Source organism: Rhinopithecus roxellana, chromosome 12 (assembly GCF_007565055.1).
Source record: "Rhinopithecus roxellana isolate Shanxi Qingling chromosome 12, ASM756505v1, whole genome shotgun sequence".
In the NCBI taxonomy this organism is placed as follows: Eukaryota; Metazoa; Chordata; class Mammalia; order Primates; family Cercopithecidae; genus Rhinopithecus; species Rhinopithecus roxellana.
Genome location: NC_044560.1, coordinates 125,140,877 through 125,156,310, shown reverse-complemented (window position 1 = coordinate 125,156,310; position 15,434 = coordinate 125,140,877). Strand labels below are relative to the sequence as shown.

At 35.3% G+C, this 15,434-nt stretch overlaps 1 protein-coding gene across 4 annotated transcripts in view; it reads left to right on the top strand.

Annotated features, from left to right (window-relative positions):
- The window catches only part of SPATA6 (spermatogenesis associated 6), a 218,428-nt gene that overhangs the window by 171,224 nt on the left and 31,770 nt on the right, over positions 1–15,434 (top strand). For all 4 annotated transcript variants that reach the window (XM_030942935.1, XM_030942936.1, XM_030942934.1 and 1 more), the window contains one exon: positions 8,529–8,629. In XM_030942935.1, coding sequence (XP_030798795.1) covers positions 8,529–8,629 — 101 coding nt within the window. The remainder of the gene's footprint in view (positions 1–8,528; positions 8,630–15,434) is intronic.

The window sequence follows — 15,434 nt, the reverse complement described above, 5'->3', positions numbered from 1 at the left end:
AGAAACCAAAAGAAAAAAGAAGAAAAAGAAATGAACAAAGCCTGCAAGAAGTATGGGATTATGTCAAAAGACCAAATCTACATCTGATTGGGGTGCCTGAAAGTGAGGGGGAAAATGGAACCAAGTTGGAAAACACTCTTCAGGATATCATCCAGGAGAACTTCCCCAACCTAGTAGGGCAGGCCAATATTCAAATTCAGGAAATACAGAGAACACCACAAAGATACTCCTCGAGAAGAGCAACTCTAAGACACATAATTGCCAGATTCACCAAAGTTGAAATGAAGGAAAGAATCTTAAGGGCAACCAGAGAGAAAGGTCGGGTTACCCACAAAGGGAAGCCCATCACACTAACAGCAGATCTCTCGGCAGAAACTCTACAAGCCAGAAGAGAGTGGGGGCCAATATTCAACATTCTTAAAGAAAAGAATTTTAAACCCAGAATTTCATATCCAGCCAAACTAAGTTTCATAAGTGAAGGAGAAATAAAATCCTTTACAGATAAGCAAATGCTTAGAGATTTTGTCACCACAAGGCCTGCCTTACAGGAGACCCTGAAGGAAGCCCTAAACATGGAAAGGAACAATAAGTACCAGCCATTGCAAATACATGCCAAAATGTAAAGACCATCGAGGCTAGGAAGAAACTGCATCAACTAACGAGCAAAATAACCAGTTAATATCATAATGGCAGGATCAAGTTCACACATAACAATATTAACCTTAAATGTAAATGGACTAAATGCTCCAATTAAAAGACACAGACTGGCAAACTGGATAAAGAGTCAAGACCCATCAGTCTGCTGTATTCAGGAGACCCATCTCACATGCAGAGACATACATAGGCTCAAAATAAAGGGATGGAGGAAGATCTACCAAGCAAATGGAGAACAAAAAAAAGCAGGGGTTGCAATCCTAGTCTCTGATAAAACAGACTTTAAACCATCAAAGATCAAAAGAGACAAAGAAGGCCATTACATAATGGTAAAGGGATCAATTCAAAAGGAAGAGCTAACTATCCTAAATATATATGCACCCAATACAGGAGCACCCAAATTCATAAAGCAAGTCCTTAGAGACTTACAAAGAGACTTAGACTTCCATACAATAATAATGGGAGACTTCAACACCCCACTGTCAACATTAGACAGATCAACGAGACAGAAAGTTAACAAGGATATCCAGGAATTGAACTCATCTCTGCAGCAAGCATACCTAATAGACATCTATAGAACTCTCCACCCCAAATCAACAGAATATACATTCTTCTCAGCACCACATCACACTTATTCCAAAATTGACCACATAATTGGAAGTAAAGCACTCCTCAGCAAATGTACAAGAACAGAAATTATAACAAACTGTCTCTCAGACCACAGTGCAATCAAACTAGAACTCAAGACTAAGAAACTCAGTCAAAACCGCTCAACTACATGGAAACTGAACAACCTGCTCCTGAATGACTACTGGGTACATAACAAAATGAAGGCAGAAATAAAGACATTCTTTGAAACCAGTGAGAACAAAGATACAACATACCAGAATCTCTGGGACACATTTAAAGCAGTGTGTAGAGGGAAACTTATAGCACTAAATGCCCACAGGAGAAAGCTGGAAAGATCTAAAATTGACACTCTAACATCACAATTAAAAGAACTAGAAAAGCAAGAGCAAACACATTCAAAAGCTAGCAGAAGGCAAGAAATAACTAAGATCAGAGCAGAACTGAAGGAGATAGAGACACAAAAAACCCTCCAAAAAATCAATGAATCCAGGAGTTGGTTTTTTGAAAAGATCAACAAAATTGACAGACCACTAGCAAGGCTAATAAAGAAGAAAAGAGAGAAGAATCAAATAGCCACAATAAAAAATGATAAAGGGGATATCACCACCGACCCCACAGAAATACAAACTACCATCAGAGAATACTATAAACACCTCTACGCAAATAAACTAGAAAATCTAGAAGAAATGGATAATTTCCTGGACACTTACACTCTTCCAAGACTAAGCCAGGAAGAAGTTGAATCCCTGAATAGACCAATAGCAGGCTCTGAAATTGAGGCAATAATTAATAGCCTACCCACCAAAAAAAGTCCAGGACCAGATGGATTCACAGCTGAATTCTACCAGAGGTACAAGGAGGAGCTGGTACCATTCCTTCTGAAACTATTCCAATCAATAGAAAAAGAAGGAATCCTCCCTAACTCATTTTATGAGGCCAACATCATCTGATGCCAAAGCCTGGCAGAGACACAACAAAAAAAAAGAGAATTTTAGACCAATATCCCTGATGAACATCGATGCAAAAATCTTTAATAAAATACTGGCAAACCGGATTCAGCAGCACATCAAAAAGCTTATCCACCATGATCAAGTGGGCTTCATCCCTGGGATGCAAGGCTGGTTCAACATTCGCAAATCAATAAACGTAATCCAGCATATAAACAGAACCAAAGACAAGAACCACATGGTTATCTCAATAGATGCAGAAAAGGCCTTTGACAAAATTCAACAGCCTTTCATGCTAAAAGTGCTCAATAAATTCGGTATTGATGGAACGTACCTCCAAATAATAAGAGCGATTTATGACAAACCCACAGCCAATATCATACTGAATGGGCAAAAACTGGAAAAATTCCCTTTGAAAACTGGCACAAGACAGGGATGCCCTCTCTCACTGCTCCTATTCACCATAGTGTTGGAAGTTCTGGCTAGGGCAATCAGGCAAGAGAAAGAAATCAAGGGTATTCAGTTAGGAAAAGAAGAAGTCAAATTGTCCCTATTTGCAGATGACATGATTGTATATTTAGAAAACCCCATTGTCTCAGCCCCAAATCTCCTTAAACTGATAAGCAACTTCAGCAAAGTCTCAGGATACAAAATTAATGTGCAGAAATCACAAGCATTCTTATACACCAATAACAGACAAACAGAGAGCCAAATCATGAATGAACTTCCATTCACAATTGCTTCAAAGAGAATCAAATACCTAGGAATCCAACTTACAAGGGATGTAAAGGACCTCTTCAAGGAGAACTACAAACCACTGCTCAGTGAAATCAAAGAGGACACAAACAAATGGAAGAACACACCATGCTCATGGATAGGAAGAATCAATATCGTGAAAATGGCCATATTGCCCAAGGTAATTTATAGATTCAATACCATCCCCATCAAGCTACCAATGAGTTTCTTCACAGAATTGGAAAAAACGGCTTTAAAGTTCATATGGAACCAAAAAAGAGCCCACATTGCCAAGACAATCCTAAGTCATAAGAACAAAGCTGGAGGCGTCACGCTACCTGACTTCAAACTATACTATAAGGCTACAGTAACCAAAACAGCATGATACTGGTACCAAAACAGAGATATAGACCAATGGAACAGAACAGAGTCCTCAGAAATAATACCACACATCTACAGCCATCTGATCTTTGACAAACCTGAGAGAAACAAGAAATGGGGAAAGGATTCCCTATTTAATAAATGGTGTTGGGGAAATTGGCTAGCCATAAGTAGAAAGCTGAAACTGGATCCTTTCCTTACTCCTTATACAAAAATTAATTCAAGATGGATTAGAGACTTACATGTTCGACCTAATACCATAAAAACCCTAGAAGAAAACCTAGATAGTACCATTCAGGACATAAGCATGGGCAAGGACTTCATGTCTAAAACACCAAAAGCAATGCCAGCAAAAGCCAAAATTAACAAATGGGATCTAATTAAACTAAAGAGCTTCTGCACAGCAAAAGAAACTACCATCAGAGTGAACAGGCAACCTACAGAATGGGAGAAAATTTTTGCAATCTACTCATCTGACAAAGGGCTAATATCCAGAACCTACAAAGAACTCAAACAAATTGACAAAAACAAACAACCCCATCAAAAAGTGGGCAAAGGACATGAACAGACATTTCTCAAAAGAAGACATTCATTCAGCCAACAGACACATGAAAAAGTGCTCATGATCACTGGCCATCAGAGAAATGCAAATCAAAACCACCATGAGATACCATCTCACACCTGTAAGAATGGCAATCATTAAAAAGCCAGGAAACAACAGGTGTTGGAGAGGATGTGGAGAAATAGGAACACTTTTACACTGTTGGTGGGATTGTAAACTAGTTCAACCATTATGGAAAACAGTATGGCGATTCCTCAAGGATCTAGAACTAGATGTACCATATGACCCAGCCATCCCATTACTGGGTATATACCCAAAGGATCATAAATCATGCTGCTAGAAAGACACATACACACGTATGTTTATTGTGGCACTATTCACAATAACAAAGACTTGGAATCAACCCAAATGTCTAAGGCACTATGTACTTGATCAGAAAAGACAAGAAGGTCCAAAGCTTTCAGTTCCAACCTACCTTAAGGCTCTGAATAAACAAGAAGTTAAGGCTTAGGCTAAGTGTTGGAAGTGTACTCCCAACATTCAGAGCTGCTCAGCAAACACTGGAAGACTTAATGGTTCTGAGCATTTATAGAAATGTCTGTCCAATGACTTGATGACTCAGCTAACAGAATAGAGATATCAGTGATCAACCACAGAAAGGAATGTTGACTTTGCGGAACTAAGTCAGAAAATCACTAAACTAAGAACTAGAATAAACAACAATAAACAGCAGAAATTGAGAAAAAAAGCAATGAATAGAAACTGTCCTTGAGGATCCTACACATTGAACTCACTAGACAAAGACCGTAAATCAGTTATGTTAAATATATTTATTCAAAGAACCAAAAGAAAGCATTCATAAAGAAATAAAGTGTTAGAATTATGTCTCATAAAATATAAAATTTCAATCAAGAGTTATAAACTTTTTTAAATAACCAAATAAAAATTCTGAAGTTGACAAGTATATATTCAGAAATGAAAAATTTATTAGAAGGACTCCTTAGCATCCCACGAGCAGGCAGAAGAAAATATTACTGGACTTGAAAACAAGTCAAATGAGATAATTCAGTGTGAGGAACAGAAAGAAGAATAAAAATAATGAACACATATGGATTCGTGGGATACCGTTAAGCATGCCAACATACCTGTAATAAGAATTCCAGAAAAAGAAGGAGAAAGGAAGGAAAGAAGGAATATTTGGAGAAATAATGGTCCTTGCCATATTGAAGAAAATTATTATCTAAGGAGCTCAATAAACTCTTAAGTAAGATAAACTCAAATAGATCCACACTTGAGGCTCATTATAAACCATAAGTCTGAAGCCAAAGATAAGCCGGACATCATGGCAAGTACCTGTAATCCCTAATACTCAGAAGGTTGAAACGGGAGAGTCACTTGAGCCCAGGAGTTCAAGGCTACAGTGAGCTTAGCTATGATTTCGCCACTGCATTTCAGCCTGGTGACAGAGTTAGACTCTGTATCTAGAAAAAAAGTGTTTTGAAAAAAGCCAAAGACAAAAAGAGAATCTTAAAAGCAGCAAGGGAGAAGGGATTCATCACATAAATGTATTTTCCAGTAAGATTTAAAACTGGTTTAAATCAGAAACTATGAAGTCCAAAAGGCAGTGTAATGATGTATTCAGTGTACTGAAAAGAACTCTCAACCATGAATATCCAGCAAAACTGTCTTTCAAAAATATAAAATAAATTAACATTCTCAATAACACCAGGTTTATCACTAGCAGATTTGCACTACAAGAAATACTAAAAGGAGCCCTTCAGGATGAAGTGAAAGGACACTAGGCAGTAGTATAGATTCACATGAAGAAATAAAGAGCGATGATAATGGTAACTAGGTAAATATAAAAGATAGGCAAAATACAGTTTTTGCCAGTAACTCTTTAGTTCTTCTATCTGAAGAACTCACAAAACAATAATTATAAATATATGTTGGTGGGAGCATATTATATAAAGATGTAATTTGTGTAAAAATAGCAATTAAAAGAAAAGGGGAGAGATTGTAAACATGTAAGAGCAAAGTTTCCATATCCCATTGAAATTAAGTTGCTGTCATCTAAACTTAGATTCTTCTGTATTAAGATGTTATTTGTAATCATCATGGAAACTACTAAGAAAATGTCTCAAGGCCGGGCGCGGTGGCTCAAGCCTGTAATCCCAGCACTTTGGGAGGCCGAGATGGGCGGATCACGAGGTCAGGAGATCGAGACCATCCTGGCTAACACGGTGAAACCCCATCTCTACTAAAAATACAAAAAAATTAGCCGGGCGAGGTGGCGGGCGCCTGTAGTCCCAGCTACTCCGGAGGCTGAGGCAGGAGAATGGCGTAAACCCGGGAGGCGGAACTTGCAGTGAGCTGCGATCCGGCCACTGTACTCCAGCCCGGGCGACAGAGCGAGACTTCGTCTCAAAAAAAAAAAAAAAAATCATGGTTCAACTATACTCTGTCTACAAGAGATGCACTTTAGATTCAGAGGCACAAATAAGTTGAATGTAAAAGGAAACAAAAGCATACCATTCAACAGTGTAAGAGAATTGCAGTGGCTACACAAATATTGGACAAATAGACTTTAAGAGAATTTTTTCTTACTAAATTTCATACTAAAAACAAATAAAAATATTTTATAATGGCAACAGGGCCAAACCATCAGGAAGATATGACCATTACAAATATGTATGCACCTAAAAATGATCCCAAAAATATAAGGAAAAACTGGTGGAATAGAAAGAAGAAATAGATATGCAATATAATAGAGACCTCAGTATCCCACATTCACCAGTGGACAGGACAGACAGAAGATAAATAAGGAAATATTCATTCCAGATATGTCACAACATATTACTTAAAATTTCCAGATGTCAACATAAAATTACAAGATATGCAACAAAGCAAGAAAGATCAAAACATAGTTATTAGCTTATAATAAGGTGTGATCCTTGTTGCCTCCTTGTGTTTGAATAACTTGCCCTTTGAAAAAATAATCTATACAAGGACCCATCTTTTGTAAGAGTCCTTGTATAGATTATTTTTCAAAGGGCAAGTTATTCAAACACAAGGAGGCAACAAGGATCACACTTTATTATAAGCTATTAACTATGTATTTATATATTATATAGAATTGTATTTATATGTAATTATATATTTATAAAATATCACAAAATATAGTCTGAAAATTTGAAAGGAATAACCTTTAAGCTAATCTATTCCTTTTTGTTTCTCAGGTCTGAATTCCCCTATATGATATCCTTGATCTAGATAGGCATCAACACTCTACAGGAATGGTTTTACTAGTTGTATTTTTACTCCTTTAAGACAGCTATCCTTTTTATTTCATTTCTTTGCCAAGTCTTTCACACTCACTACAGGAAATTACATTTTCTTTGATAATAGACTAAATGCTCCACTTCATTGACTTCTCAGAATAGGTAAAAATAAGGAATATCCAGTAATATGCCATTCAAGAAAAAGATCTAATAATAAAGAATGGCTGAAAATAAAAGGACAAATATATATCATTAAAGCACTAACTAAAAGAAAGTGGTTGTCTCTATATGAATAGTAGACCAAAAGAAGTTAAGGGAAAAAAAAGTAGTTATAGAAATAAAGGTTACTTCATAATGATAAAATCAAGAAACTATAACAATTCTAAATTTGTATGCATATTTTCTGTGATTTTTAAACAAGCTCTATTATTTATTGCACACATGTTTACACATAATGCTGTCTTCCTAGTTTCATACCATCAGCAAATTTTTAAAATCATTTTTCTTCACAATGTGCATTCAGCTGATTTCTTACATCAAGTGAATGAACCCCTTACTAATACTAATCCTTATTTGTGCTTACTAGTTTACTTTATTATCAGTTCTGTTTGTTTCTCTTCTTGTTTGACTAAGGAACACAAGGATATTCGCTAGTAGTTGAGAAAGGTATTTGGTATTAAATTATATACCATTACCACACATGAACGTAACTGTGAATGTTACAGTTAACGAAGCCATCTCTTCAGAATACTACTTCTTATGTCCTTATATGTGTCTATTAGAAATTAAGAACAGGCTGCCCATACAAGGTGGGGGTAACCGTATATTTTCATTCCAGTTACCTTGCCTTTCATTTTTGCCTTTTCTGGATTGTTACTGCATTTTGGCTTTTGATTAATAAGTCTAAGCCATTTCCTTTGTAAGTCATAGGTGCATGTTAGAATGCTTGTATCTACATAATTTTCTCAAATACTTATTCCTCAGAATGCAGGTACAATCTCTTGAGTTCATATAACAATGTATAAGATAACATTAATTTACATATCATGACACAGGAGTCATTCCTCTATTTTTATGGATTCAAGAGGTATCTACTTGATACCTAATCTTTGATAAGCAATATTAGCAAAAACTATAATAAAACTGTATAGTTTTATTGAAAAGGATAGTAAATCCTCACTTAACCTTTTTTTCCCCCAAAGAAACACTAGCATTTAATTCCGTTTCTTATAAATTAAAATTTGTAAGGGGAGGGGAAGAGCATTTTCTGAAGAAACATAAGCATCATTTTGGGGACAATGAGACAATGAGTTAATGGAAATCTTTAAAATTTTTCAGGATGAGAGAGACCAGAGAGACCTGGAGAAAGATGATGAACTGGAACTGAAAAGAAGTCTTTTATATAGAGACTCTGCCTATGACAGTGACCCCGAGTATAGGTATGAATGAAATATATGTATATCCTCCTCATAGTTCCTATAAAAATAACTTTTATAATCTGCTGAATTTGTGGGAAATTTAGACTCAAAAGGATAATTAGTATTTATTTTTAACTGTAAATTCCTATTAAAATTTTAATATGTTTGCATTACTGGAACTTATGTGTAAAAACAAATATAGTCAATTATTGGTGATGCCTTTCATCCTACTTAAAATTTGTCTGCCCTGAAAACTCACATACTTCAGAATGTATTCTAATATAAAAAACAGTTCTTATAATTTTAAACCATGAGCCAACCTTTTTAAATAATTTGAGATCAAATTCTGTAAGAGCAAATTCTGTTCTCATCTAAAATTTGAGAAATGTTAATAATAATATTTGTACAAGTTTATATGAGCAAATTTCATCAAGATTTTTGACAGCTCTGTGTCAACTGACATAAATTTAATGCAGTATTAAAAACTGTAAATTTTGGATTTATACAGCCAAAGGTTCTTTGAATTCTTGGATGCTATACCACTAGTTACTGTAATATATAGCTTTCACCTTCCTGAGATTCCTGAGGAACAAACAAAGCTTCAAAGAATGGAATATTTTGTAATTGGTAACTTGGGTTTTGCGTTCAAATCTCTGATCTTTACTCTGGTAAGCTAGGCTAGACCATCTATGAACATGTGAGGACTCCTTATGCCCCTTACACAGAGTGTAAGTGGGAGTGTGACTTCCTTTCTCAGAGTTATTGCCTCCCAAGCAAGGAGCATCCTGGGCCTCTCTTTAAAGTAAATAGTTTATTATAGGTAAATTTGAAGGTGAAGCAATCCAAAGAGGAAAAGAAAGATTCAGAGGGTACACACCCTGAGGAAGAGTATTTTTTACCCTTTGTTATTCTTCATTAAAGGCATATTCCCTAAATTGTTATACGGATTAGCATCCTGATTTTGGGTGCTTAACCCATATAATTAATTTTAATTTGGGCAAGAAGTGAGAAGAGTTGATACAGGAAAGAGCCTCATTTTCAAATTATCTAAGTTGTTTGTTAAAAATATAGATTTCCACTTTTTACCCCCATAGATGCTGGTTCTTATATATAAGTAACACATGGAAATCTGTATTTTAAGAGATATCATGGGGCCAGGTGCAATGGCTCATGCCTGTAATCCCAGTGCTTTGGGAGGCCCCCGTGGGAGAATCACTTGAGGCCAAGAGTTTGAGAATAACCTGGGCAACAGAGCAAGACCCTGTCTCTACAAAATAAATACAATAAAATTTAAAATAGGATGTCATGGGTAATTCTAACATAGGTAGATAAATACTACATTTTCAGAAGTGCTGCTGTCAATTTGAAGTTTGCCGTAAACCCCAATATTGGTTCCTTTTTCAGCTCACCAAGCAGTGTTATTGATTAAGCTTTTGATCACCCTGAACAATTTGGTACCTCTCAAATGAGAGTTAAGCAGAGTGTCAGAAAAGTTCTGCTTACACATTTTTGAGGTCACTTTATAATCGTTGCTGCTTCTCTTATATATACACTTGAATCAATCGGATGAAGTGGTCAGTCTTTCAAGACTTTTAGAAAAGTATCTTTGATATTAGCTCCAGAAGCTATTGAAATGATTAGGATATTATTTTAGTTTTATCCTCAAGTAATATTATGTACTAGGCCAAGAAGTCCTCCTGTTCTGCTTTCCATGTCAAAGATTAGAGGAACTACACTCAATGTTATCACCTCCTTGCCAGCCTTGAGGTTTCTGTCAGCAGAAGTCAAGAGAGAGTTTGCAGTCTTGACTTACTATCAACCCTCTACAGATGCCGTTTGACACAGGCATCATGAAGAAGTTTGCATGAATCTCTGGAATGACTGAGCGAGGAGCTTGGCAAATCCTTTTCCCCCAAAGAAACAAACTGAACAGAACTGTCAAAAACAACAATTTAAGAACTCCTGGAATTGATCAAAAGCATATAACAAATTGAGAAGCATTTATCAAGAAAATCTTCTGGTTATATTACCTAAAAGAAAGAAAATCAGCATATTGAAGAAATACCAGCAGTCCCATATTTATTGTAGCATTATTCACAATAACAAAGCTATGAAATCAACCTAAGTGCCCATCAGTGGATGAACGGGTAAAGCAAATGTGGGAAATAGACACAATGGAATATTATTCAGCTATTTAAAAAAATGAAATCTTTTCATTAGCAACAACATGGGTGGAACTAGAGGACATCATGTTAAGTGAAATAAGCCAGGCACAGACAAATATTGCATGTTCTCACTCATGTGGCAGCTGAAAAAGATGATCTCATGGAGGTGGAGAGTAGAATAGTGATTACTAGGGACTGGGAAGGGGAGGAGGAAATAGAGGGTGAAGAGAGATTGGTTAATGAGTAGAAAAAATACAGTTATGAAGAAAGGATAAGTTCTAGAGTTTGATAGCCCAGTAGGGTGACCATAGTTAACAGAAATTTGTTGTATATTCCAAAATAGCTAGAAGAAAGATTTGGAATGTTTCCAATACAAAAAAGGGATAAATGTTTGAGGTGATGTCCCAGTTACCATGATTTGATTCACTACACATTGTATGCATGCATCAAAATATCATACGTACCTTAGGAATATGTACAAATATTATGTATCAATTTCAAAGTTAACTTGAAAAATTTACTGAATATCAGAACAGTTAGAGCCTGTGACATTATAACCTGGAGTTTCCATCCCCATCTACCACTCCCTAGCTCCATGTCACAAAAGTTCTACTAGGAAAGTCATGTGGAAATACTGGCAGCTCTGCTCCCAGAAATAACTAACTATATGGAGCAGAGCATGGGAAATTCCATTAAGAGAAACAATAATGGTTTGTTGGCAAACAAGGAAGGGAGGACTGAAGTTTTAGTACTACTTGGCAAACAAGCAGAGGAGGCCTGAAGTTTTAATACTGGTTGGGGCAGACAGTAAAGATCTGAGAGAAGGTAGCCACAGTTGGCTGGCCTTGATATCAAATTCTACTTATTCCTGGTTGGCTAGAAGTTTATGTTTATGCATAAGGCTATACATATGCATGAGAGATATTGGTGAAGGCCCTAATGAGCCACTAATTTATGATTGAATGTGAAGCCTTGTGAAGGCAGAAAGTAAAATGCAGGGCAGACTTGTAAACTAGATAAACTTTGAATATACTACCAAAGCCACATATAGATCCATTGGCAAAATATGGAAGCCTTATAGGTTTACTGGCTCTCACTAGTCATTTGCTGGCCACTAAGCTATGCTAACTCCGGGGTAGCCCCTGAGAAGCCAAGACAAGTACCGCATGTTCTCATTGCAAATAAGAGCTAAACAATGGGTACACATGGACATACAGAGAGGTATAATAAACACTGGAGATTCTAAAAGGTGAGATGGGGTTGAAAAAATACCTGTTGGTTAGCGTTCACTACTGAACCATGAGTACACTAAAAGCTAAAAGCCCTGATTCGCCATTATGTAATATATCCATGTAACAAAACTGTCCTTGCATCCCCTAAACCTATAAAATAAAATAGCAACAATTAAAAAAATAAAGAAACAGACACAAGAAGCTGGGCAGTGTGAAGAAACAGTTCACAATATCAGTCCAGGCAAATCATTGAACAAAGAATTGAAAAGAATCCAGAGTTTCTGCAGTCTCAACTAGATCTAAAACATTGTTTTCTACAAAAACTTTGAGATATGTAAAGAAAGAAGAAAGTATGACCCATATATGTGAACAATGAATTACTGGAAACTGTCTCTGAGGAATTTGAGATGTTAGATTCAGCACACTTCAAAGCAGCTACATTCAAAGCTAAAGGAAAACATGTTAAAAAATTGAAGTATGACAATGAATCATCAAATAGAGAACATTAATAAAGAGATATAAGTTATTTCTTTGTGGTTTTCCTCAAGAAAAATTATGCTCATCACTCAATACTTTTTTTAAAGTCTATATACACATTGAGGTTTTCAGCCATGAGGTCTAGCAGGTATTCAGTGTTTTTCTACAGGAATTGCAGAGTGGGAAAATATAGTTTGTTATCTTACAGGTGTCAGCTTATCTATGATAGTTGTCTCACGTCTTCTATCACCTTTAAGTTGAAACTTGTTTGAAAGAAATCTCTTATCAAGAACTGAATAAATGACCCCTTATTTCCAACATCTTTGGTTTGGGGAGCTGAATAGGGAAGGAATCAACTACCCGTAAGATTTCCTTCTTGCTTTTATGTTGTGTGGCTTCTAATACATTTTAGACGTTTGTTATGATAGCCCTGGCAATTCCCAGGGCCCTAGAGGATGCTTCTTCTTCCTTTTAGTCCCTTCTACATTTATTCCAAATTTCTTCTGTTTTCAGGAGATTTAAAATTCTCTGTATGGTTGTGTGTTTCTCACATCACTATTGTATTTCAGCATTAGCCCAAATTTTAATGACCAGGCCTGAAGTGATGGTTCATGTAAATGGGAGTTGGCAACAAAATAAGAAAAATAAAGATAAAAATAATTTTAAATTTGTGTTTAGAATATTATCTCTTCTATTATGGCTGTTATGTGGAATTTTTAACACTGTTCTTTTATAAAACTAGCTATTGATAAAAACTGTTTTCTATTTGTTTATGCATGATTTTAAGGATATTGACAGCAGGGATATGCTTGACAAAAATGTTTCAATTATGAAATTATTCATAACAGTTTCAATTTGAGTAATTTAAATTTTCCTTTTTTTCAATAAATTGGTACATCATAATTGTACATATTCTTAATGTACATATAATATTTTGATGCATGCATACAATGTGTAGTAAATCAAATCATGGTAATTGGGATATTGCCTCAAACATTTATCAATTCTTTATATTGGGAACGTTCCAAATCTTCTAGCTATTTTGAAATATACAACAAATTTTTGTTAACTATGGTCACCCTACTGAGCTATCAAACTCTAGAACTTATCCCTTCTTCATAACTGTATTTTTCTACTCATTAACCAACCTCTCTTCAACCTCTATTTCCTCCTCCCCTTCCCAGTCCCTGGTAATCACCATTCTACTCTCCACATCCGTGAGGTCAGCTTTTTTAGCTGCCACAGATCAGTGAGAACATGTGATATTTGTTTTTCTTTGCCTGGCTTATTTCACTTAACATGATGTCCTCTAGTTCCACCCATGATGTTGCTAATGAAAAGATTTCATTTTTTAATAGCTGAATAATATTCCATTGTGTCTATTTCCCACATTTGCTTTACCCGTTCATCCACTGATGGGCACTTAGGTTGATTTCATAGCTTTGTTATTGTGAATAATGCTACAATAAATATGGGAGTGCTGATGTCTCTTCAATATGCTGATTTTATTTCCTTTGGATATATACCCAGCAGTAGGATTACTGGATCAAATGGTAGTTCTATTTTTTTTTTTTTTTTTTTTTTTTGAGAAAACTTCATACTGTTTTTCCTAGTGGACTATACTAATTTACATTCTCACCAACAGTATATGAGCAGTCCCCTTTCTCCGTATCCTCAGCAGCGTGCATTATTTTTTGTCTTTTTTAATAAAAAGCATTTTAACTGGATTGAGATGATTATTGCGGTTTTGATTTCATTAGTGACATTGAGCATTTGAGAAATATATCTTTTGGCCATTTTTTTTTTTCTTCTTTCGAGAAATATCTATTCAGATCTTTTGCTCATTTTAAAATCAGAAATCAGATTATTTGGGTTTTTTTTTTTTTCGCTGCTCAGTTTTTTATATATTCTGCTTATTAATCCCTTCTCAGATGAGTGGTTTGCAAACATTTTCTCCCGTTATGTATTGTGTCTCTTTACTTTGTTTATTGTTTCCTTCGCTGTGCAGAAGCTGTTTAGCTTGATATGATCCCATTTGTTTATTTTTGCTTTGGTTGCCTATGCTTTTAAAATGTTACTCAAGTAATCTTTGCCCAAATCAATATCCTAAAGCATTTCCCCAATATTTTCTTCAATAGTTTCATCCTTTCAGGTCTCACATTTAAGTATATAATCCATTTTAGTTCGATTTTTGTATATGGTGAGAAATAGGCATTATTTTTATTTTTTTGCCTATGAATATCCGGTATTTCCAGCACCATTTATTGAAAAGACTGTCCTTTCCCCAGTGTATGTGGTTGGTGCCTTTGTCAAAAATGAGTTTATTGTAAATGTGTGGATTTATTTCTTCATTCTGTATTCTATTCCATTAGTCTATTTCTGTTTTTATTCCAGTACTATGCTGTTTTGGTTACTATAGTGTCACAGTTTAATTTGAAGTCAGGTTATGTGATGCCTCCAACTTCGTTCCTTTTGCACAGGATTGCTTTGGCTATTCTAGTCTTTTTTTTTTTTTTTTTTTTTGTGGTCCCAAATAAATTTTAGGATTGTTTTGTTATGGTTGCTGTGTAGAATGTCATTAGAGTTTTGATAGAGATTGCATTGACTCTAGATTGCTTCAGGTAGTATAGGCATTTTAACAATATTGATTCTTTCCATCTATGAACATAGTTATCTTTCCATTTTCTTGTGTTCTCTTCAGTTTCTTTCATCAGTGTTTTATAGTTTTTGTCATAGCAATCTCACTTTTCTGGCTGAATTTTTTTTTTCAGTATTGGAAATGGGATTGCTTTCTTGATCTCTTTTGCAGATTGTTTACTCTTGGCATATAGAAATGCTGATTATTGCGTGTTAATTTTTTATTTTGCAACCTTACTAAATGTGTTTATTCATTTTAATTTTTTTGGTAGAGTCTTTCTGTTTTTTAAATATAAGATCATGTTTTCTATAGAA